General features: G+C 56.8%; 1 protein-coding gene across 1 annotated transcript; it reads left to right on the top strand.

Moving 5' to 3' along the window:
• Positions 1 to 2473: 2473 nt before the first annotated feature.
• LOC144279688 (sialic acid-binding Ig-like lectin 13) lies at positions 2474 to 18960 on the top strand. The gene is made up of 8 exons (XM_077841282.1): positions 2474 to 2563; positions 12998 to 13159; positions 13502 to 13906; positions 14043 to 14363; positions 16591 to 16644; positions 17810 to 18073; positions 18229 to 18294; positions 18424 to 18960. The coding sequence occupies exons 2-8, from the start codon at positions 13024 to 13026 to the stop codon at positions 18717 to 18719; spliced, it is 1542 nt and encodes a 513-aa protein (XP_077697408.1). The 5' UTR covers positions 2474 to 2563; positions 12998 to 13023; the 3' UTR covers positions 18720 to 18960.
• Positions 18961 to 19431: the final 471 nt, after the last annotated feature.

The following is a 19431-nucleotide window of genomic DNA, read 5'->3' as shown; positions in this document are numbered from 1 at the left end:
CTGTTAAGAAAGTTAAACAGTCCTATAGCCAAGTGGCTGTGTTTGGCCAGCTTGCTGGGGAGAAGACCCAATCCCAGTTTGACCCCCTGGGGTTTTGGGGTGGCCAAAGGGCACGGGCCGCAGAAACCTTCCCACATGCGGCCTGCGAGTGCTATCGGCCACCCCCGACCTAAGGGAGGGCATGAAACTGGAAGGGCCTGGTGTAACTCCTACCAAGGAATGGGAGAGATGCTGGGGCATCCATGGGAACGTTGGTGGCTTCGAACTTCCCCAGGTCACCGGGTAAAGTAACCCCGCTCAGTTCGATCTCGAAGGGGGGAGAGATGTGACGAAGTGGGACTGTTCTTAATGTTTCCTCCGAATATTGTGGGGGTGCCTCAGTTTCCCCTATGCAGTTCTTAAGTATCTAGGGGGTGGGGTAAGGGTGTATGATCATTGCAGAGCCCTAGAGGGCAGGTGTGCAGGGGTCTAGACACAGAGAATGGCCGACACCCTGTTTCCTGGCCACTGATGGCCTGGGCCCATCCCCCCTGCAAGGTGAGAGCTAAAGGGTTGGAGAATAAAGGAATCAGGTGCCCTCCTGGCCCCGGAAAGGAACAAAGCCCAGAGGAGGAGGGGCTGGAGGGAGTTTCAGTTTGGGGCTGGCTGGGACATGGAGTGAAGTGCAGACGTGGTTGTCTGGCTCACTGCCCCCAAAATGGACCCAGCCGAGAGGTCCCGTTCTCTGCACCTGCAAGCTCTGTGTTAGACCATGTTCCTGTCGTTTAATAAACCTTCTGTTTTACTGTCTGGCTGAGAGTCACGTCTGACTGCGGAGTTGGGGGGCAGGACCCTCTGGCTTCCCCAGGAGCCCGCCTGGGCGGACTCGCTGTGGGAAGCGCACAGAGGGGCAGAGGAGGCTGAATGCTCCGAGGTCAGACCCAGGAAGGTAGAAGCTGGGTGAGCTGTGTGTCCTGCAGACAGGCTGCTCTCAGAAAGGCGAAATCCCCAGAGTCCTGACCGGCTTCGTAGGGAGCAGTTCCAGAGCATCGCCCAGGGACTCCGTGACAGGGGCATCTATTAAACAGCAACGGAGGGAAACCTCCGGGCAGCTCATTAAAAAGAGTCAGAAACCAAACGGGGATTAACCAGAGGCAGAATGTAACACACCAAACTCGGGGCCGGCCCAGACCCCGGGGTTCCTGCCCCGGAGCTCACCCCAGCGACCAGGGGTCTGCCCTGATCCGCATGGATCCAGCGCAGCGACTTCTAACCCACTAGCCCTGGCAGCCACAGTCCCAGCAGGAATCTGCCCCGGGCTCTCTCCTTCCCCCACTAGCTGGGGACCTATGTCCAAGCAGCTGCGCCCCACTGTTCAATGGGACCCTCTCACCTGCTCTCAGTGGCTCTCACTCAGCCCCGAACTGGTGTCGACCGGCCGGAGGTGGAGCAAACTCACCGACTGGAAACTTCCTGTTGTGCAAGATCCGCTCAGCGACCAGCTTCCCAGCACAGCCGCCGGTGCCCACACGCAGGGGGGCAGAGCTGACATGCCACTGGCCTGGGGCAGAGCAGGACTGGGGTGGGAGACTCGCAAGGGCCTGGCCATTGGGGCTGGTCCCAATGCCCCTAGGGGGTGCTGTGTTTCTTTTAGTTATAGGTTTCCCCCAAACCCTTGTGTATCTCAACACCGGGCAAGGAGTCCTTGTGTAAACAGCCCCCGAGCCCCACCCCAGAGGCAGCCACATCTCCACGCCGGGGAGAGGTCCCTGTGTAAACAGCCCCCAGGACCCAGGCCAGATTCAGCTGCATCTCACCTCTTAAGTCGAAGGACGGAGTCTGTGGCGGGCCGTGGAATCCAGCTGCCTCTCCTGATCCAGCCGACGACCCGGGTCCCATCACAAGGGAATCCCCAGACTCAGTGACCTCAAACAGGCGTTTGAGGACCTGAGAGACAGAAAACAAACATCTGCGCTCAATGGACCGGCTCCGATCTGCTGGCTTCTCCCCTGCTGAGAGACCCTAGAGGGGAAGGACCCCGGGTCCCATTCCCACCCCCCAGAGCCAGCCAGTTCCCCACCCTGCAGCAGATCACATCCAGCGCTCCCGAGAGGGGAAAGGCCCCATGCCCCATTCCTCCCACCCCGAGCCAATCCCCCCACGGTGGGGCCGGAAGCCGGCTGCCAGGAGGAGCTGGCCTGTATCTGTGACAATCTCCCTCTTCTGTCGATGGCCCCGAGATCTCCGGCCACTGGAACCAGCTTGTGCAAGACATGCGAGGGCCAGATACACACACTGACTTCCCCTTCCTGTCTTGAAATCTCACCTCTCGCCCCAGCCCTCGCCCTGACACTCGCACCCGCTCCCTGCGAGGCAGGTCTCTGCACACACCCGGCTCTTCCCATTGGAGTCGGGATTGGCTAGCCGTCCTAACTGGGCATCTGCTGTTCCAGTGCGCTGTTCCCAGACGCCCCACCCCAGAGGCGGACGCACCTCAGCTCCAGGTGTGCAACCCCTGGACAGTGTTGCTGTGCGGCTGTTCCCCAGCCGCCCCACCCCAGACGCGGACACATCTCAGCTCGGGGTGAGTGATTAGTGTCTGCAGCGTGTTCAATACGATGAGAGGTGTGAGCTGCTAGCGTTCAAATATTGCTGTGTGACTGGAAAACGCAGTCAGAAAGGGATAGGGTGGGGACGGGGGGCAGGTAGTCAGGACTCCTGGGTTCTACCCCCTGCTCTGGGAGGGGAGTGAGGTCTAGTGGTCAGAGCAGGGCGGCTGGGAGCCAGGTCTCCTGGGTTCTCTCCAGGCTCTGGGTGGGGAGTGGGGTCTAGTGGTCAGAGCCGGGGGGTAATGGGAGCCAGGACTCCTGGGTTCCATCCACGGCTCTGGGAGGAGAGTGGGGTGTAGAGGGTCTCAGAGCCACGACTCCTGGGTTCTGTCCCTGGCTCTGGGAGGGGAGCTGGGTCCAGTGGGTTAGAGTGGGGGGTGGAGGCAAGGAGTCACGGCTCCTGGGTTGTGTCCCAGCTCTGGAAGGATTAGCAGGGCTCAGAGACCCGGACTCCTGGGTTCTATTTCAGCCCCACAAGCAAGATGCGGCCTGCCTCTGTTGCAAGGAAGCCACAGGCAGCCCCAGCCAGAGGGAGAGGAAGTCGGCAGGATGCTGATGCTGGGGTTTCTGAGACATCATCTCCCCTTCATCCCTGTCCGCACCGACTTCTGCTTTCACATTCCTATGCATGCCGCTTCCCCGGGCTCCAAGTCACAAAGCGTGAGGAACCCGGGCTGCAGGGTGGGAGAGCCAGGCCTGGGCCCCCCTCTGCAGGTCTAGGGGTGAGTGGAACTAGGGTGCGGGAGGGAGCTGGATGGTCTGTGGAGACTGGGGTGCCCTAAATCCCGACCCGCAGCCCCTTCTTATCCCAGCCCTGGGCTCCCTGCCCCCACAGCTCTGCCACTGCCCCTCAAGCCCGAGCAGGGTCCTGCCCCAGGGCTCCCCCACCCTGGGGACAACACTGGAGGTGTCGGCTCAGGGGGCCACGTACAGCCCGGGGTTCCCCAGCTCTCATCTCTCCGCCTCCTTCCCGAGAGCACCTGAGGGCAGCAGAGGGATGGTGGGAAATGGAACTGCCGGGGGTTTCCCCTTCCCCATGGGGGTGGGTTTTGGGGGCAGGGAGGCCAGGCATTGCAGAGGAGGCAGTTATAGATACCCCAGGGGGAGCACATACGTGCAAACTTCTCTCCCAACCCCCAGCTGTGCTCCCCATATTGCCCCGCATGGAGCTGGGTGGGGCACAGACCCCTTGGGGCTCCCAGACACTGCACGGGGTCAGGGCAGCCCCCCAGGGATGGGGATGGGGGCTGGACCTCTCAGGGCTGGTCCATGCTCCTCCTGCCCTGCCCACTTATCCCGCCTCCTGGAGAAGGGCAGCCAATCAGGGGTGCTGCAGGAGGGAGGCAGCTCCCCCTTCAGGAGCTGAGAGGAGTTTTTAGGTAGGGGAGGGAAAGAGGGGGAGCGGCCTGTACCATTTTCTTGGGGGTGCGAGGAGCCATTGCCCCATACCATTTGCACAGAAAGGGAAGGGGGAGGAGGAGAGAGGCTCATACCATTTTAAATGCAAAGGAGGGGTGAGGAGTCAGTAGTCCACAATATTTTCATAGGGGGGAGGGGAGAGGAGTGAGTGGCCCATACCATTCTCATGGGTGAGGAAGAGGTAGGAGGGAGTGGCCCAAACCCTATTAACAGGTGAGAAGGGGGGGAAGGTGTGAGTGGCCAATACCATTTTCACCTGTGTCAGGGTTCCCTCCCCACTCCGAACTCTGGGGTACAGATGTGGGGACCCGCATGAAAGACCCCCGAAGCTTATTCTTACCAGCTTAGGTTAAAAACTTCCCCAAGGCACAAATCCTTCCTTGTCCTTGGATGGTACTGCAGCCACCACCAAGTGATTGAGACAAAAATTCAGGAAAAGAGCCACTTGGAGTCCCTTGTTCCCCAAAATATTCCCCCAAGCCCCTTCACCCCCTTTCCTGGGGAGGCTTGAGAATAATGAGAATACCGACCAGACCCTTTGTCCTTAGGACACTGAAAATCAAACAGGTTCTTAAAGACGAACTTTATTTAAAGAAAAAGTAAAAGAATCACACCTGCAAAATCAGGATGGAAGGTAACTTTCCAGGGTAATAAAAAGATTTAAAACACAGAGGATTCCCCTCTAGGCTCAACTACAAAGTTCAAAGTTACAAAAAACAGGAATAAAACTCCCTCTTAGCATCGGGAAAATTCACAAGCTAAAACAAAAGATAATCTAACGCATTTCCTTGCCTTTACTTACACTTTCTGTAATTTTAGATGTGTCATTTCAGGTATCTTTTCAGGAGATGTTTTACCTGCTAGGTCTCTCTCTCTGTCCAGAGAGGGAACACCCAAAGAGAGCACAAACAAAACCTCTCCCCCCACCCCCAGATTTGAAAGTATCTTCTTTCCTTATTGGTCAGATACCAACCAGGTTATTTGAGCTTCTTAACCCTTTACAGGTAAAGTGATTCTGTACCTCTGGCCAGGAGGGATTTTATGTCCCTGCATACATAAAAGTTGTTACCCTTCCCTTTATATTTATGACAACATGTGAGCAGTGGGGAGGAGGGAGTGGCCTTTACTAGTCTCACAAGAGCGTGTGGGCGGGCGGGGGGGTCAGGGGGGAGTGGCCCCTACCATTCTCAGAAGAGTGGGGAGGAGGGAGTGGCCAGTACCATTTTCATCGGGGGAGGAGAGTCCCAGCTGGGGATAAGCCAACGGGCCACAAACAACAGGATGTGTGGAGACAAAGCACAAATCTGTGGATTTTAAAAGCCAGTCTCAGGATTCTTAGAGCAAATCTCACAATTTTTAGCCAGTCTCAGGATTTTTAAAGCAAACCATGGGATTGATTAGCGAATTTCGGGGACAAGGGGTTGTCATGAAGTTCACATTAAATCTCTGGATGTTTCAGTGAATCCTAGAATCACAGACCCACAGGGTGAGAAGGGACCGCAGGGGTTACCTAGTCCAACCCCTGCCAAGATGCAGGATTTGTTGGGTCTAACCTATCCCAGACAGATGCTCTCCAGCCTCCTCTCAAAACCCTCCAGTGAAGGAGCTTCCAAGACCTCCCTGGACATCTGGTCCATTGTCTGACTGCTCTCACAGCTGGGGAGATTGCCCTGAGATTTAATCTCAATCAATTCTGCTGTGGTTTGAACCGTTGCCCCTTGTCCTGCCCTCTGGGGGGAGAGAGAACAACTTTTCTCCAGCTTCTTTCTGGCAGCCTTTCCAGTATTTGAAAACCCCGATCATGTCCCCCTCCCCCAATCTCTTTTCCAAACTAACCGCGCCCAGTTCCTTCAGGCTGTGCCCCTAGGACTTCCCTTCCATCCCTTTGATCATCTTTCTCCCTCGCCTCTGGATCCTTTCCAGTTTCTCTGCATCCTTTCTACACATCGGTGACCAAAACTGGACACGGTCCTCCAGCTGAGGCCTAGCCAGCGCCGAGTAGAGTGGGACTGGCACCTCCCGGGACTTGCTGTGAGGATGGGACGCAGCCGGGAGGGGGGAGTGTTGACCTGGGAATGTGCCCTGGGAATGGGAGACCTGAGAGCCTGTCACCTGAGCCAGGAGCGGGAAGGGGAGGTGACACCTCTGACCAGGAATGTGGACGGAGGCTGCAGCAGGGAACCTGCTGGGTGGGTTTAGTTTCAGTTTGGGGCTGGGTGGAGGAACGCAGGGAACCCCAGGGCTGGGGTCTAAGCTCACTGCTCCCCCAGAAGGACTTGACTGAGGGGTCCTGGGTGTACCCACAAGCTCTGTTTTGGACTGTGTTCCTGTTGTCCAATAAACCTTCTGTTTTACTGGCTGGCTGAGAGTGTCAGTGAATCCCAGGAAGAGGGGTGCAGGGCCTGGATTCCCCCACACTCCCTGACATTTGCATGCTCTGCCTCTGGTAATGCAACCGGAAATTGCATTTGATTTTTTTTGCAACAGCATCGCATTGCTGACTCCTGTCGAGGTTGTGATCCACCCCAACACCCAGCTCCTTCTCAGCAGTGCTGCTGCCCGGCCAGTTCTTCCCCATCCTGTATTTGTGCAGTTGGGTTTTCTTCCCTACGTGGAGCACCTTCCATTTGTCCTTCATGAATTTCATTGTGTCGTCTGCAGCCCAGTCCTGCAATTTATCCAGTTGGCAACTCCCCCCAGCTTTGTGTCATCTGCAGATGTGATCAGTCTGCTCCCTAGTCCTACATCCAGGTCATTGAGAAAGATGTTAAACAACACAGGACCCAGAACAGATCCCCTGTGGGACTTCCGTTGAGACTTCTCTAGAATCCAATATCTTTCCATTAATAGTTATTCCTTATTTGCCGTTGTTTAACCAGTTATGTATCCACTTAATGGTAGTTCCACCCAGCCCACACTTCTCCACAAGAACGGCCAGACTGGGTCAGAACAAAGGTCCCTCTAGGCCAGTATCCCATCTTCCGACATTGGCCAACTTCAGGTGCCCCCAGAAGGAATGATCGGAGCAGTAATCATCAAGTGATCCATCCCCTGTCTCCCATTCCCAGCTTCTGGCAAACAGAGGCTAAGGACACCATGCCTGCCCATCCTGGCTAATAGCCATTGATTGACTTTCTCACCAGCTTTGCCCGTTACTTTGGGGTACGCTCATTTATTAGGGTTACCCTTCTGGGCGGGGGAGGTGTTCTGTATTTCTATCAAGGTACCGCTTGTGTCACTTGTGTTCTCATAGGGAGCTCAACTTCTCCCTGCTGCTCGGCCCTCCCAATGGCGCTATCCTGCAGGACCTCGGTTCCCCAGGGCTGGGCTCTTCCAGCCCCAGAATCAGACAAACACACACAAATTAACAGAGCGTGTCTGAGAGGACCGGGTTAATCAGCACTCCCAACCTAACCCCTTAGATGTCCCTGGCCCCAGTAGGCCAGGTCGACCAGCTATTCTAAGCTCCCACCCTCCTATGTCCCTGGTTCAGCACGTCTCTATCCCCACTTCAACGTTACAATTGTTCTGGTCGTAACCCGCTTGATGAGCAAACCCCACAGGATTTTAGGGCGCTGCTGTCACGGAGTCCCTGGGCAATGCTCTGGAGCTGCTCCCCATGAAGCCAGGCAGGACTCTGGGGAAGTCTCCTTTCTGTGTGCAGCCTGTCTTCAGGACACACAGCTCACCCGGCTTCCACCTTCCTGGGTCTGACCTCGGAGCATTCAGCATCCCCTGCCCCTCCGTGCCCTTCCCACAGCGAGTCCGCTCAGGCGGGGCTCCTGGGGAAGCCAGAGGGTCCTGCTCCCCAACTCCTCAGTCAGACGTGACTCTCAGAGAGCCAGTAAAACAGAAGGTTTATTAGACGACAGGAACATGGTCTAAAACAGAGCTTGCACGTGCAGAGAACAGGACCCCTCAGGTGGGTCCATTTTGGGGGGCAGTGAGCCAGACAACCACGTCTGCACTTCACTCCATGTCCCAGCCAGCCCCAAACTGAAACTCCCTCCAGCCCCTCCTCCTCTGGGCTTTGTCCCTTTCCCGGGCCAGGAGGGCACCTGATTCCTTTGTTCTCCAACCCTTTAGCTCTCACCTTGAGGGGGGGGGGAAGGCCCAGGCCATCAATTGCCAGGAAACAGGGTGTCGGCCATTCTCTGTGTCCAGACCCCTGCACACACCTGCCCTCTAGGGCTCTGCAATGATCATACACCCTTACCCCACCCCCTAGATACTTAAGAACTGCTTAGGGGAAACTGAGGCATCCCCACACTATTCAGAGGAAACATTAAGAACACCTCACTGCCTTTGAGCATTATCTTTGAAAACTCATGGCGATCGGGGGAGGTCCCGGACCACTGGAAAAAGGCTAATGTAGTGCCCATCTTTAAAAAAGGGAAGAAGGCGGATCCTGGGAACTACAGGCCAGTCAGTCTCACCTCAGTCCCTGGAAAAATCATGGAGCAGGTCCTCAAGGAATCAATTCTGAAGCACTTAGAGGAGAGGAAAGTGATCAGAAACAGCCAGCATGGATTCAGCAAGGGCAAGTCATGCCTGGCTAATCTAATTGCCTTCTATGATGAGATAACTGACTCTGTGGATGAGGGGAAAGCAGTGGACGTGTTGTTCCTTGACTTTAGCAAAGCTTTTGACACGGTCTCCCACAGTATTCTTGCCAGCAAGTTAAACAAGTATGGGCTGGATGAATGGACTATAAGGTGGATAGAAAGTTGGCTAGATTGTCGGGCTCAACGGGTAGTGATTAATTGCTCCCTGTCTAGTTGGCAGCCGGTATCAAGTGGAGTGCCCCAAGGGTCGGTCCTCGGGCCGGTTTTGTTCAATATCTTCATAAATGATCTGGAAGATGGTGTGGATTGCACCCTCAGCAAGTTTGCAGATGACACTAAACTGGGAGGAGAGGTAGATACGCTGGAGGGTAGGGATAGGATACAGAGGGCCCTAGACAAATTAGAGGATTGCGCCAAAATAAATCTGATGAGGTTCAACAAGGAGAAGTGCAGGGTCCTGCACTTAGGATGGAAGAACCCAATGCACCGCTACAGACTAGGGACCGAATGGCTCGGCAGCAGTTCTGCAGAAAGGGACCTAGGGGTGACAGTGGACGAGAAGCTGGATATGAGTCAGCAGTGTGCCCTTGTTGCCAAGAAGGCCAATGGCATTTTGGGAAGTATAGGTAGGGGCATTGCCAGCAGATCGAGGGTCGTGATCGTTCCCCTCTATTCGACATTGGTGAGGCCTCCTCTGGAGTACTGTGTCCAGTTTTGGGCCCCACACTACAAGAAAGATGTGGAAAAATTGGAAAACGTCCAGCGAAGGGCAACAAAAATGATTAGGGGACTGTGACACATGCCTTATGAGGAGAGGCTGAGGGAACTGGGATTGTTTAGTCTGCAGAAGAGAAGAACGAGGGGGGATTTGATAGCTGCTTTCAACTCCCTGAAAGGATTCCAAAGAGGATGGATCTAGACTGTTCTCAGTGGTAGAAGAGGACAGAACGAGGAGTAATGGTCTCAAGTTGCAGCGGGGGAGGTTTAGGTTGTATATTAGGAAAACCTTTTTCACTAGGAGGGTGGTGAAACACTGGAATGCGTTACCTAGGGAAGTGGTGGAATCTCCATCCATAGATATTTTTAAGGTCAGGCTTGACAAAGCCCTGGCTGGGATAATTTAGTTGGGGATCGGTTCTGCTTTGAGCAGGGGGTTGGACTAGATGACCTCCTGAGGTCCCTTCCAACCCTGATATTCTATGATTCTATGATTCTATTGCCAGGTCATAACCACAGGGGAGCCAAACAAACAAAACAGTGATACTATTAAATCCAACTCAAATTTGATTATTAAACTCAGGTTTACAACACTCTAACTGATCACACAAGTCAGGGTCAGAAGGCTACACCTCGAGAGACAGAGAGCGAGAGCTGGGTTCTCACCACTCCGTGAAGCTGGAATCGATCGGGGGACCCAGGTGTTGGTGGTAGCTGAGGGTCTGGAGTGCTGGAGACAGGCAGAGCTCTCAGCATGATCAATCAGGAGAAGATGAAGTCCCAATGGAAGTGATGCAGATTTTGGATCCAGGCATCAGAACACTTACTTGAGTGTGGGTCGGGGATTTTCTAGAGAAACAACAATGGTTCAAGGGAGAACTCGAGATTTGTTGATGTGTAAACAAGGGAGAATACCAAAGCTGTTTTGATCAGGCTAGACAATGGGAGCTGATCATTCCTGGCTATGGGCGATGTTCCTTGGAGGGAGCTCACAATGCAGTCAGGCGGCTTCATTATTTTGGATCCCAATAAAGGATTTCTTACTAGAATTGGTCTGATAACTAATGAGCTGGGGGTGTGCAGGCATGGGTTTGTTAACATCTGGAGCAGAGATCCCCCATCATGCAGTGCTTCCCTGCTTTTCTGGCCCCAGAGTTCCCTGCGGTTCTTGCCTTGGAATCTCTGTTCTCCATTCTGTCTGCTAATGGAGATGCCTCCTTGTCCCATCTTCGATGTAAATGAGGCTAGGGGAGTTGCCTTAATTCTGTCATCCTTATCCCAGGGGTTTAGGTGTGTCTCCCACTGCCTTTTCATTGGTTTTCATAAGTCATTCTTCTGGTGTAGATTTGGTTCAAGCAGAGGCTGTGGGGGGGGGCACACGGTATTCGTGAGACAGACAGACTGGGTACAGCGCCATGCTTCCCCAAGATCACAGAGCTGCTAGGTAACAACCTATCCTCCATTAATTTATCCAGTTCTTTTTTGAACCATGTTATAGTTTTGGCCTTCACAACGTCCTCTCGCAAGGAGTTCCACAGGTTGACTGTGTGTTGTGTGAAGAAATACTTCCTTTTGTTTGTTTTAAACCTGCTGCCTATTAATTTCATTTGGGGACTTCTAGTTCCTGTGTTATGGGAAGGAATGAAGAACACTTCCTGATTTACTATCTCCACACCTGTCATGATTTTCGATCATATCCCCACTTAGTCATCTCTTTTCCAAGCTTTAGAGTCCCGCTCTTATTAATCTCTCCTCATATGGAAGCTGTTCCACACCCCGCATCATTTTCGTTGCCCTTTTCTGAACTTTTTCCAATTCCAATTTGAGATGGGACCACCAGAACTGCACGCAGCATTCAAGCTGTGGGCGTACCATGGATTTATATAGAGGCAATGTGATATTTTCTGTCTTATTATCTGTCCCTTTCTTCAGGATTCCCAACATTCTGTTCACTTTTTTGACGGCCGCTGCACATTGAGTGGATGATTTCAGAGAACTATCCGCAGTGACTCCAAGATCTCTTCCTTGAGCGGTAACAGCTAATTTAGACCCCAATCATTGTATATGTATAGGTGGGATTATGTTTTCCAATGTGCATTACTTTGCATTTACTAACACGGAATTTCATCTGCCATTTTGTTACCCAGTCATCCAGTATTGTGAGATCCCTTTGCAGCTCATCGCACTCAGTTTTAAACTTAACTATCTTGAGTAGTTTTGTATCATCTGCAAATTTTGCCACCTCACTGTTTACCTCTTTTTCCAGATCGTTAATGAGTATGTTGAACAGCACTGGTCCCAATACAGACCTCTGGGGGACACCGCTATTTACCTCTCTCCACTGTGAAAATTGACCATTTATTCCTATCCTTTGTTTCCTATGTATTAACCAGTTACTGATCCAGGAGAGGACCTTCCCACGTATCCCATGACAGCTTACTTTGCTTAAGAGCCTTTCGGGAGACAACTTGTCAAAGGCTTTCTGAAAATCTAAGTACATCAACTGGGTCACCCTTGTCCACATGCTTGTTGACTCCCTCACAAAATTTGAGTAGATTGGGGAGAATCTTTAGAAAAACCGTGTTGAGTCTTCCCCAACAAATGATGTTCACCTAGGCGTCTGATCATTCTGTTCTTTGCTATAGTTTCAAACAGTTTGCCTGGCACTGAAGTTAGGCTTAGCGGCTTCTAATTGCTGGGATCACCTCTGGAGCTCTTTTAAAAAAATTGGTGTCACATTAGCAATCCTCTCGTCATCTGGTACAGAAGCTGATTGAAATGCTAGGTTACAGACCATCATTAGTAGTTCTGCAGTTTCACTTTTGAGTTCCTTCAGAAGTCTTCTCCAGCTTACTTATGAGAATGTCCTGTGGGACAATGTCAAAAGCCTTCCTGAAGTCCAGGTATGTGATGTCCACCGCTTTCCCCTGCCATTAACCAATTAGCTCGTCAAAGAAGGAAATCAAGCTGGTTTGGCAGGATTTCTTCTTGGTAAATCCAGGCTGGTGATCACCCCTTCGTCCTCCCGTATTGAAGGTTTTCTACATTGTTCTAATAGCATTCCAGGTGTCGGGGTCAGGCTGACTGGTCCGTAGTTGCCCAGCTGTTCCTTTTCCCCCTTTTAAAGATGGCCACTCCGTTAGCCCTTCTCCCGTCTTCTGCAACCTCTCCTAGCATCCATAAGTTTGCAAATATTATTGCCAGTGGCTCCAAGTTTTCTTCAATTATTTCCTTCAGCATTCTAGGTTGAAAAGCGCCCTGCCCCACTGATTTGAATTCATTCAAATTGGTCAGAACATCTCTGACGGGTTCTTTCCTTCTCCCGATCTGACGCCCTTCCCCTTTGTCATCCGTGGTAACTTCGCTGGCCGCCCGCTCGTGTGTTGGTGTTTGTGGGAAGATGGAAGCAGAGCAGGCTCTGAGCAGCGCTGCCTTCCCACCATCTTCTCTCACCAGCTCGGGATTTTCTGACTGATCTCGTGATTCCTGGAGAAAATCTCAGCTTTTTCGCTAATTGAAGGATTTTTTTAGCCCACGATCTCTCGGGACCGTCTCCTGATTTGGGGATTTGGAGGGGTCACTGTGCTGTCAGCAGCCCCAGATCAGCCCCCTGCAGAGCCCAGCAGCACTGATGGTCCCCAAGGCAGATCTTTCCCCCTGTAAACAGCTTCTGCTCTCACACACCCCACCCTCCCCGTCTGTCTCTAGGTCTGTCCCAGCTGGACGCCCCAGCCATGGGCAGAGCCCTGCTTCCACAGCAGGACACCAGGGAACGGGAGCTCCCAGCTCAGGGCCCCCCCCGGAGAGAAGGGGGTCCTGCCCCCCCTGCGGCCACGCTGAGGGTCCTGATCCTCGCCCTGCTCTGGAGGGGTAAGTAAGCAGCCCTGCAGCCCCAGTGCAGGGGGAAGGGCAGAACCCGCGCTACGCAGGGCCAGGTCTGTCCCAGGCCACGGAAGGGAGACTGGCCAGAGGGGGAGGGGAGCCCGATGCCCTCGTGCGGTGCTAGGGGGCACCGAGCGACAGGGAGCGGGCAGGGGCTCGACGTTGGGAGGGATGGAAACTAAATGGAGTGAGGTTTGGTTGAGGACCCAGGGCTGGGCTCGCAGGGGGCTGCAGGTCGGGAGTGAGGGCACCGGCAGAGGTGTCGGGGGAGCTCAGGGTTGGTCTCTGCTCTCTGTGGCTCCCACTTCGATCCCTCTCCGTCCCCTGCAGGGTCCCTGTCCCTGGAGTCTGGTTATTCCCTGGGGCTGCCGCAGTCGGTGTCGGTGCAGACGGGTCTCTGCGTTCTCGTCCCCTGCACCTTCGCGTACCCAGCCTCGTTCGACACCGACAATCCCCGGGACCGGCTCTACGGACACTGGTACAAGGAGCCCGCAACTGCGGGCCAGGATCCACCCGTGGCCAGCACTGACCCCAGCCAGTGGGTGTCGCAGGAGACCCAGGGCCGGTTCCGGCTGGCGGGGGATCTGGCACGTGGCAACTGCTCCCTTCAAATCAGCGACGCCCGACGGACGGATGCAGGGAGATATTTCCTTAGGGTTGAGAAAGGAAACTTTAAATACAATTACCGCCCCAATCTGTATCGTGCTCACCCCACGCTCGCGATCTCCGTGCCAGGTAAGAGCAGCCGCAGTCACCGCTCATCAGCCCCCCTGAGCCAGTCCCTGGCCTGGGGCTGGATCGGGGCCGGCGCCCCCAGAGGGGAAAGGCCCCGTGTCCCCGAGTGATTCTCTCCCCTCTCCCCGTGTCTCAGGGCTGACGGAGGAGCCAGAGATCCAGATCTCGCCGGCGCGGGGGCTGCCAGGGACGCTGCTGGCCGGGGAGCCGGTGACTGTGACCTGCACGGCCCCCGGGCGCTGCTCCGGGCCCCCTCCCCGAGTCACCTGGACGGGGCCGTTCAGCGACACAGCCCGGGACGACTCAGCCCTGCTGGCGAACGGCACCTGGGCCCGCAGCTCCACGCTGCGCTTCACACCCGCCCCGGGGGACCACGGCAAAGAGCTCGTCTGCAGAATTACCTACCGCCCACCACAGGGACCTTCCACCCGCAGAACCGTCCGGCTACACGTCGGCTGTGAGTGACCCCCCCAGCCCCCCCTGCTGGGATCCCCACCCTCCTGGGCTCCCCAGCCCTGCCCTCCAGCCCCTCCCCCATCTCAGCCCTGTGCTGGGATCCCCACCCCCCACCATGCACCTTCAGCCAATTCTACTCCAGACCTCTTCCCCCCCACACCATGCAGCCCCTTCTCTCTTGGGATTTTCACGCCTTCCTGCCACGTTGGCTATGGCTTCACCCTCCCATCCACATGCCCCGTCCTCAGGCCCTTCTCTTCTGGGATCCTCTCTACCCCCGACCTGCCCTGCCCCCAGAATCCTTCTATGCTGGGATCCACCCACTATTCCAGTCCCCCCTTGCTGGGATTCCCCCCTCACACCAGACACCCCAGTTCCCCCCGAGATCCCCCCGCGCTGTCCCACTGCCTCTCCTCCACCCCGTCCCCTTTCTGCCGGGATCGGTGGATGCTCTCTATGGGGCAGAGTGTTAACGGGACCCAGTCGCTGTCTGGCACTGAACACGCTCCAGGGTCCGTGCCCAGAGACCTCGGCCCGCCCTACCCGAGGGCAAACCCCCATTAACTGGCCCGTGACCCCCGCGCTGCAGATCAGGGCAGAGGGCAAATCAGCAGCCGCCTTTGCGAGGTGAAGGACCAAATCGGGCTTCACTATAAGGACGACAGCCCTTGTTCCCATCAGCCGGAGGGAGATTTAGAAGGAAACTCGCCCCCCGCCCCACCCCGTGTCTGAGCCCAGGCCCCAGCCCGACCCCGAACGTCTACACAGGCCTCGGAGGATACGTCCGCGCTGCAATCACAGACCCGCAGCCCGAGCCCCGCGAGCCCGACCCAACGGACCCAGGCTCTGGCCCTTGGCACCGCGGGGCTTTGAGGGCAGCGTGGACGGACCCTGCCAGGCCTGGCCAGAGGGCACCAGCGTCCGGCTCCTCCGGGTGTTGCTTTCAAAATACCCAGGCCTGGCCGGGGGCCAAAGGAGAGGGCTGGGGAGAGACGAACCGAGCGGAGAAGGCAAAGGACCCACAAGGGGGGTGTCTGACGACCCTGGTGGGAGCGAGACCGGGGTTATTTAGGCCCCCAGCTCCGTCCCGCCCTGGGGAGGACACGTTTGGGGAGCAGGACGCTGAACACCCGGGCGCCCGGCGGACAGTGGCAGCGAGATGGTGACGCTCGCTCCAGTCCCCAGGCCGGAGCAGCCCGGCCCCTCGTTAGTGACTCCGCCAATTAAGCTGAATTCCGACCACCGGTTTTGGTCCCTTGGTTCTGGCTCCCCCTGGCCCTAACCCGGCCCCTGGGTTACGTCCGGCGCCTCTTGTGTCGCGCCCAGTCGGGTCTGTCGCTTCCCTTCCCTGCCCACGGGGCTTGTGTCACTTCAGGGACCTTCCCGTCCCCCAGCTGAGCTCACAGCGAGGTGACACGGGGTCCCCGGGCGATGCTCTGGACCTGCTCCCCATGAAGCCAGTCAGGACTCTGGGGAAGTCTCCTCTCTGGGAGCAGCCTGTCTGCAGGACACACAGCTCCCCCAGCTCCACCTTCCTGGGTCTGACCTCGGAGCATTCAGCCTCCTCTGCCCCTCCGTGCGCTTCCCCCAGCGAGTCCGCCCAGGCGGGGTCCTGGGGAAGCCAGAGGGTCCTGCCCCTCAACTCCACAGTCAGACGTGACTCTCAGCCAGCCAGGAAAACAGAAGGTTTATTAGACGACAGGAACATGGTCTAACACAGAGCTTGTAGGTGCAGAGAACCGGACCCCTCAGCTGCGTCCATTTTGGGGGCACTGAGCCAGACAACCGCGTCTGCCCTTCACTCCATGTCCCAGCCAGCCCCAAACTGAAACTCCCTCCAGCCCCTCCTCCTCTGGGCTTTGTCCCTTTTCTGGGCCAGGAGGGCACCTGATTCGTTTGTTCTCCAACCCTTTTGCTCTCACCTTGCAGGGGGGAAGGGCCCAGGCCATCAGTTGCCAGAAAACAGGGTGTCGGCCACTGTCTGTGTCCAGACCCCTGCACACACCTGCCCTCTAGGGCTCTGCAATGATCATACACCATTACCCCACCACCTAGATACTTAAGAACTGCGTAGGGGAAACTGAGGCACCCCCACACTATTCAGAGGAAACATTAAGAACGGTCCCACTTCGTCACACGAGGGTCCCTATCTAAGCTCAGTGATCACTAGCACACCCCCCCCAGTGATATCCAGCCCCCCGATCCCCCCTCTCTGGTTTGTGTTACAGACTTGCCCGGCCCCCCCGACATCACCGGGACCCTGACCAGAAACGGACGCCCCGGTGAGAGGCCGCGCTGCGAACCCCGGGGATCAGCGAGCGCCTCCGAGTCACGCTCTGCCCGCGGTCCGGGCCCGGCGCCAGCTCAGCCGGGCCAGGGTGCTCCGTGCCCGGAGGGGAGAGCCCGAGGAACCGCGGGGCTGTGGGGGGCAGTGGTGGGGGATCAGGCCTGGTTCCCTCTCTCCAGAGCCCGGGGTGGCGTTAAGGGGGCGCTGGGCAGCGGGCAGGAGATGGGTTAGGGACCGATGGCTGCGACGGAGACCTGCTGCCATGGCAAGGCACCGAGATTGTGCGCCCACCCCAGAGGGGCCAGGTCTCAGCGACGGGCGAGGGGTCCCTGTATAACCCCCCCCACCCCATCCCAGTGCTGACTCTGTGTCTTGGCTCCTTGGTGGGTGTCATTGCATCCCCGGGCGATGCTCTGGACCTGCTCCCCAAGAAGCCAGGCAGGACTCTGGGGCAGTCTCCTCTCTGGGAGCAGCCTGTCTGCAGGACACACAGCTCACCCGGCTCCACGTTCCTGGGTCTGACCTCGGAGCATTCAGCATCCTCCGCCCCTCCGTGCGCTTCCCACAGCGAGTCCGCTCAGGCAGAGTCCTGAGGGGGCCAGAGGGTCCTGCCCCCCAACTCCGCAGTCAGATGTGACTCTCAGCCAGCCAGGAAAACAGAAGGTTTATTAGACGACAGGAACATGGTCTAACACAGAGCTTGCAGGTGCAGAGAACAGGACCCCTCAGCTGCGTCCATTTTGGGGGCACTGAGCCAGACAACCCCGTCTCCCCTTCACTCCATGTCCCAGCCAGCCCCAAACTGAAACTCCCTCCAGCCCCCCTCCTCTGGGCTTTGTTCCTTTCCTGGGCCAGGAGGGCACCTGATTCCTTTGTTCTCCAACCCTTTAGCTCTCACCTGGCAGGGGGGAAGGGCCCAGGCCATGAGATGCCAGGAAACAGGGTGTCGGCCAGTCTCTGTGTCCAGACCCCTGCACACACCTGCCCTCTAGGGCTCTGCAAGGATCATACACCCTTATCCCACCCCCTAGATACTTAAGAACTGCATAGGGGAAACTGAGGCACCCCCACAATATTCAGAGGAAACATTAAGAACAGTCCCACTTCGTCACAGTGGGAAATCTCTGGGGGGACCAAACCTGCCTACTCCTCTCTTCCAGTGCCAGATGCCTGGGGAGCTGAGGGCGACGTCGTGTCTCTGGAGACCCAGGGGGGCGACTCCCTGAGCCTGGGCTGTGAGGCTGGGAGCAGAACCGAGGCCACCCTGAGCTGGGCCAAGGGGAACGAGTCCCTGAGCCCCGGCCAGGGAGGGGCCGGGCGCCTGGAGCTGCCGAATCTCAGCAGAGGGGACGCTGGGGAGTATCGGTGCTGGGCGAAGAATCCCTTTGGGTCGACCAGCCGGGCCCTGTGTGTGCACGTGCAGTGTAAGGCATTTGGGGGTGCTGGGCGAGACAGAGGGGCCCCAGTGGGGGGCGCGGGGCTGCAGGGGGGCAGGTGGTCAGTGTGGGGTGCTGGGCAGCGGAGCAGGGGGTCAGTGGGGGACGCTCTCCAATCTAATACGTTGCCATGGGTATTTCAGCTCTAGAGAGGACTCTGCAAATCACCATTTCCAGAGCCAACAGGAGCGACCCCCAGCTATTCCAAGGTATCGCCAGGGGGCGGGAACTGGGGCATGGGGCCTTTCCCCTCTAGGGGGCGCTGGCCCTGATATGGCCCCCAGGCAGGGCCTGGCTGGCTCAGGGTGCGAGTGGCTCTGTGTTATTCCTGTTCCCAGATCCCGGCACCCCGGTGGGGAACGGCTCACAACTCACAGCCCGGGAGGGCGACTCCCTGCGGTTCCTCTGCTCCGTCGCCAGCAACCCCCACGCTGTGCTGGGCTGGGTGAGGGGGGGCCGAGCCGTCGAGGGCGCCCGCCCCACGGGGGAGAATCAGCTGCAGCTGGAACTGCCCAACGTGACGGCCGAGGACGGGGGGCTGTACGGGTGCTGGGCCCGGAACGAGGAGAGCTCTGCCCAGGGGACGTTCCAGCTGCTCGTCGAGTGTGAGTGGGGTTTTGCCCTGGGATGCTGACACTGGAGAGTAGCAGTGTTAATCCGTGGGACTCATTGCCACTGAGTTCTAGCCGGTGTCGCAGGGTGCCTGGCCCTTTTAAAATGGCAAATCAGCCAACCCCCCCACCCCCGTGCCATAGTTAATTAGCTGCTTCGGGGTAGCCCCAAGAGGGGCAGCTGAGGCTGCATAAAAGGGCCGTGAGCACCCAGGCTAAGGGTGAAGAAACAGGTGGGTTGGTGTGAAGCGCAGCTGGCCAAGGATGGGGCCGGATCAGCACCTTGGGGCAAGCCAAAATTGACAAACAAGGGCAGAAGAACCTGTGGGACTCCCTCCCACTGGATATTAACAGTTTAGTCTATGGGACTCCCTTCTCCTGGGTGTTAGAAGTGTTAACCCATGGGACTCCCTGCCACTAAGTTTCTCTTCTGCCTCGGCTCCAACCCCCATGGGATCTATACTGTCCTGCTGAGCCCACTAGAAACAGGTGGGAGCCCTTCCCCTCTATGGGGCGCTGGCTCTGATCTGACCCCGGCGGGGGATTGGCTGGCTTGGTGTGGGGCGGGGATTGGGCCACGGGACCTTTCCCATCAAGGAGATGCCAGCTCCTATCTGACCCCAGGGCGGGGTTGGCTGGCTCAGGGGCTGGGGAATTTCCCCTCTAGGGGGTGCTGGCTCCGACCTGGTCCCAGGGCTGGGCCTGGCTGGCTTGGGGCAGGGGTTGCAGGCATCT

Source organism: Eretmochelys imbricata, chromosome 24, assembly GCF_965152235.1.
Source record: "Eretmochelys imbricata isolate rEreImb1 chromosome 24, rEreImb1.hap1, whole genome shotgun sequence".
In the NCBI taxonomy this organism is placed as follows: Eukaryota; Metazoa; Chordata; order Testudines; family Cheloniidae; genus Eretmochelys; species Eretmochelys imbricata.
This window is presented reverse-complemented; position numbering and strand designations above follow the sequence as displayed.

Excerpts from the sequence above, each read along its gene's own strand:
- LOC144279688 (XM_077841282.1), top strand. The coding sequence starts at position 13,024 with ATGGGCAGAGCCCTGCTTCCACAGCAGGACACCAGGGAACGGGAGCTC. Across the intron at positions 18,074-18,228 it reads CCTGTGTGTGCACGTGCAGT|CTCTAGAGAGGACTCTGCAA; the intron begins GTAAGGCATTTG and ends TGGGTATTTCAG. Across the intron at positions 18,295-18,423 it reads CGACCCCCAGCTATTCCAAG|ATCCCGGCACCCCGGTGGGG; the intron begins GTATCGCCAGGG and ends TCCTGTTCCCAG.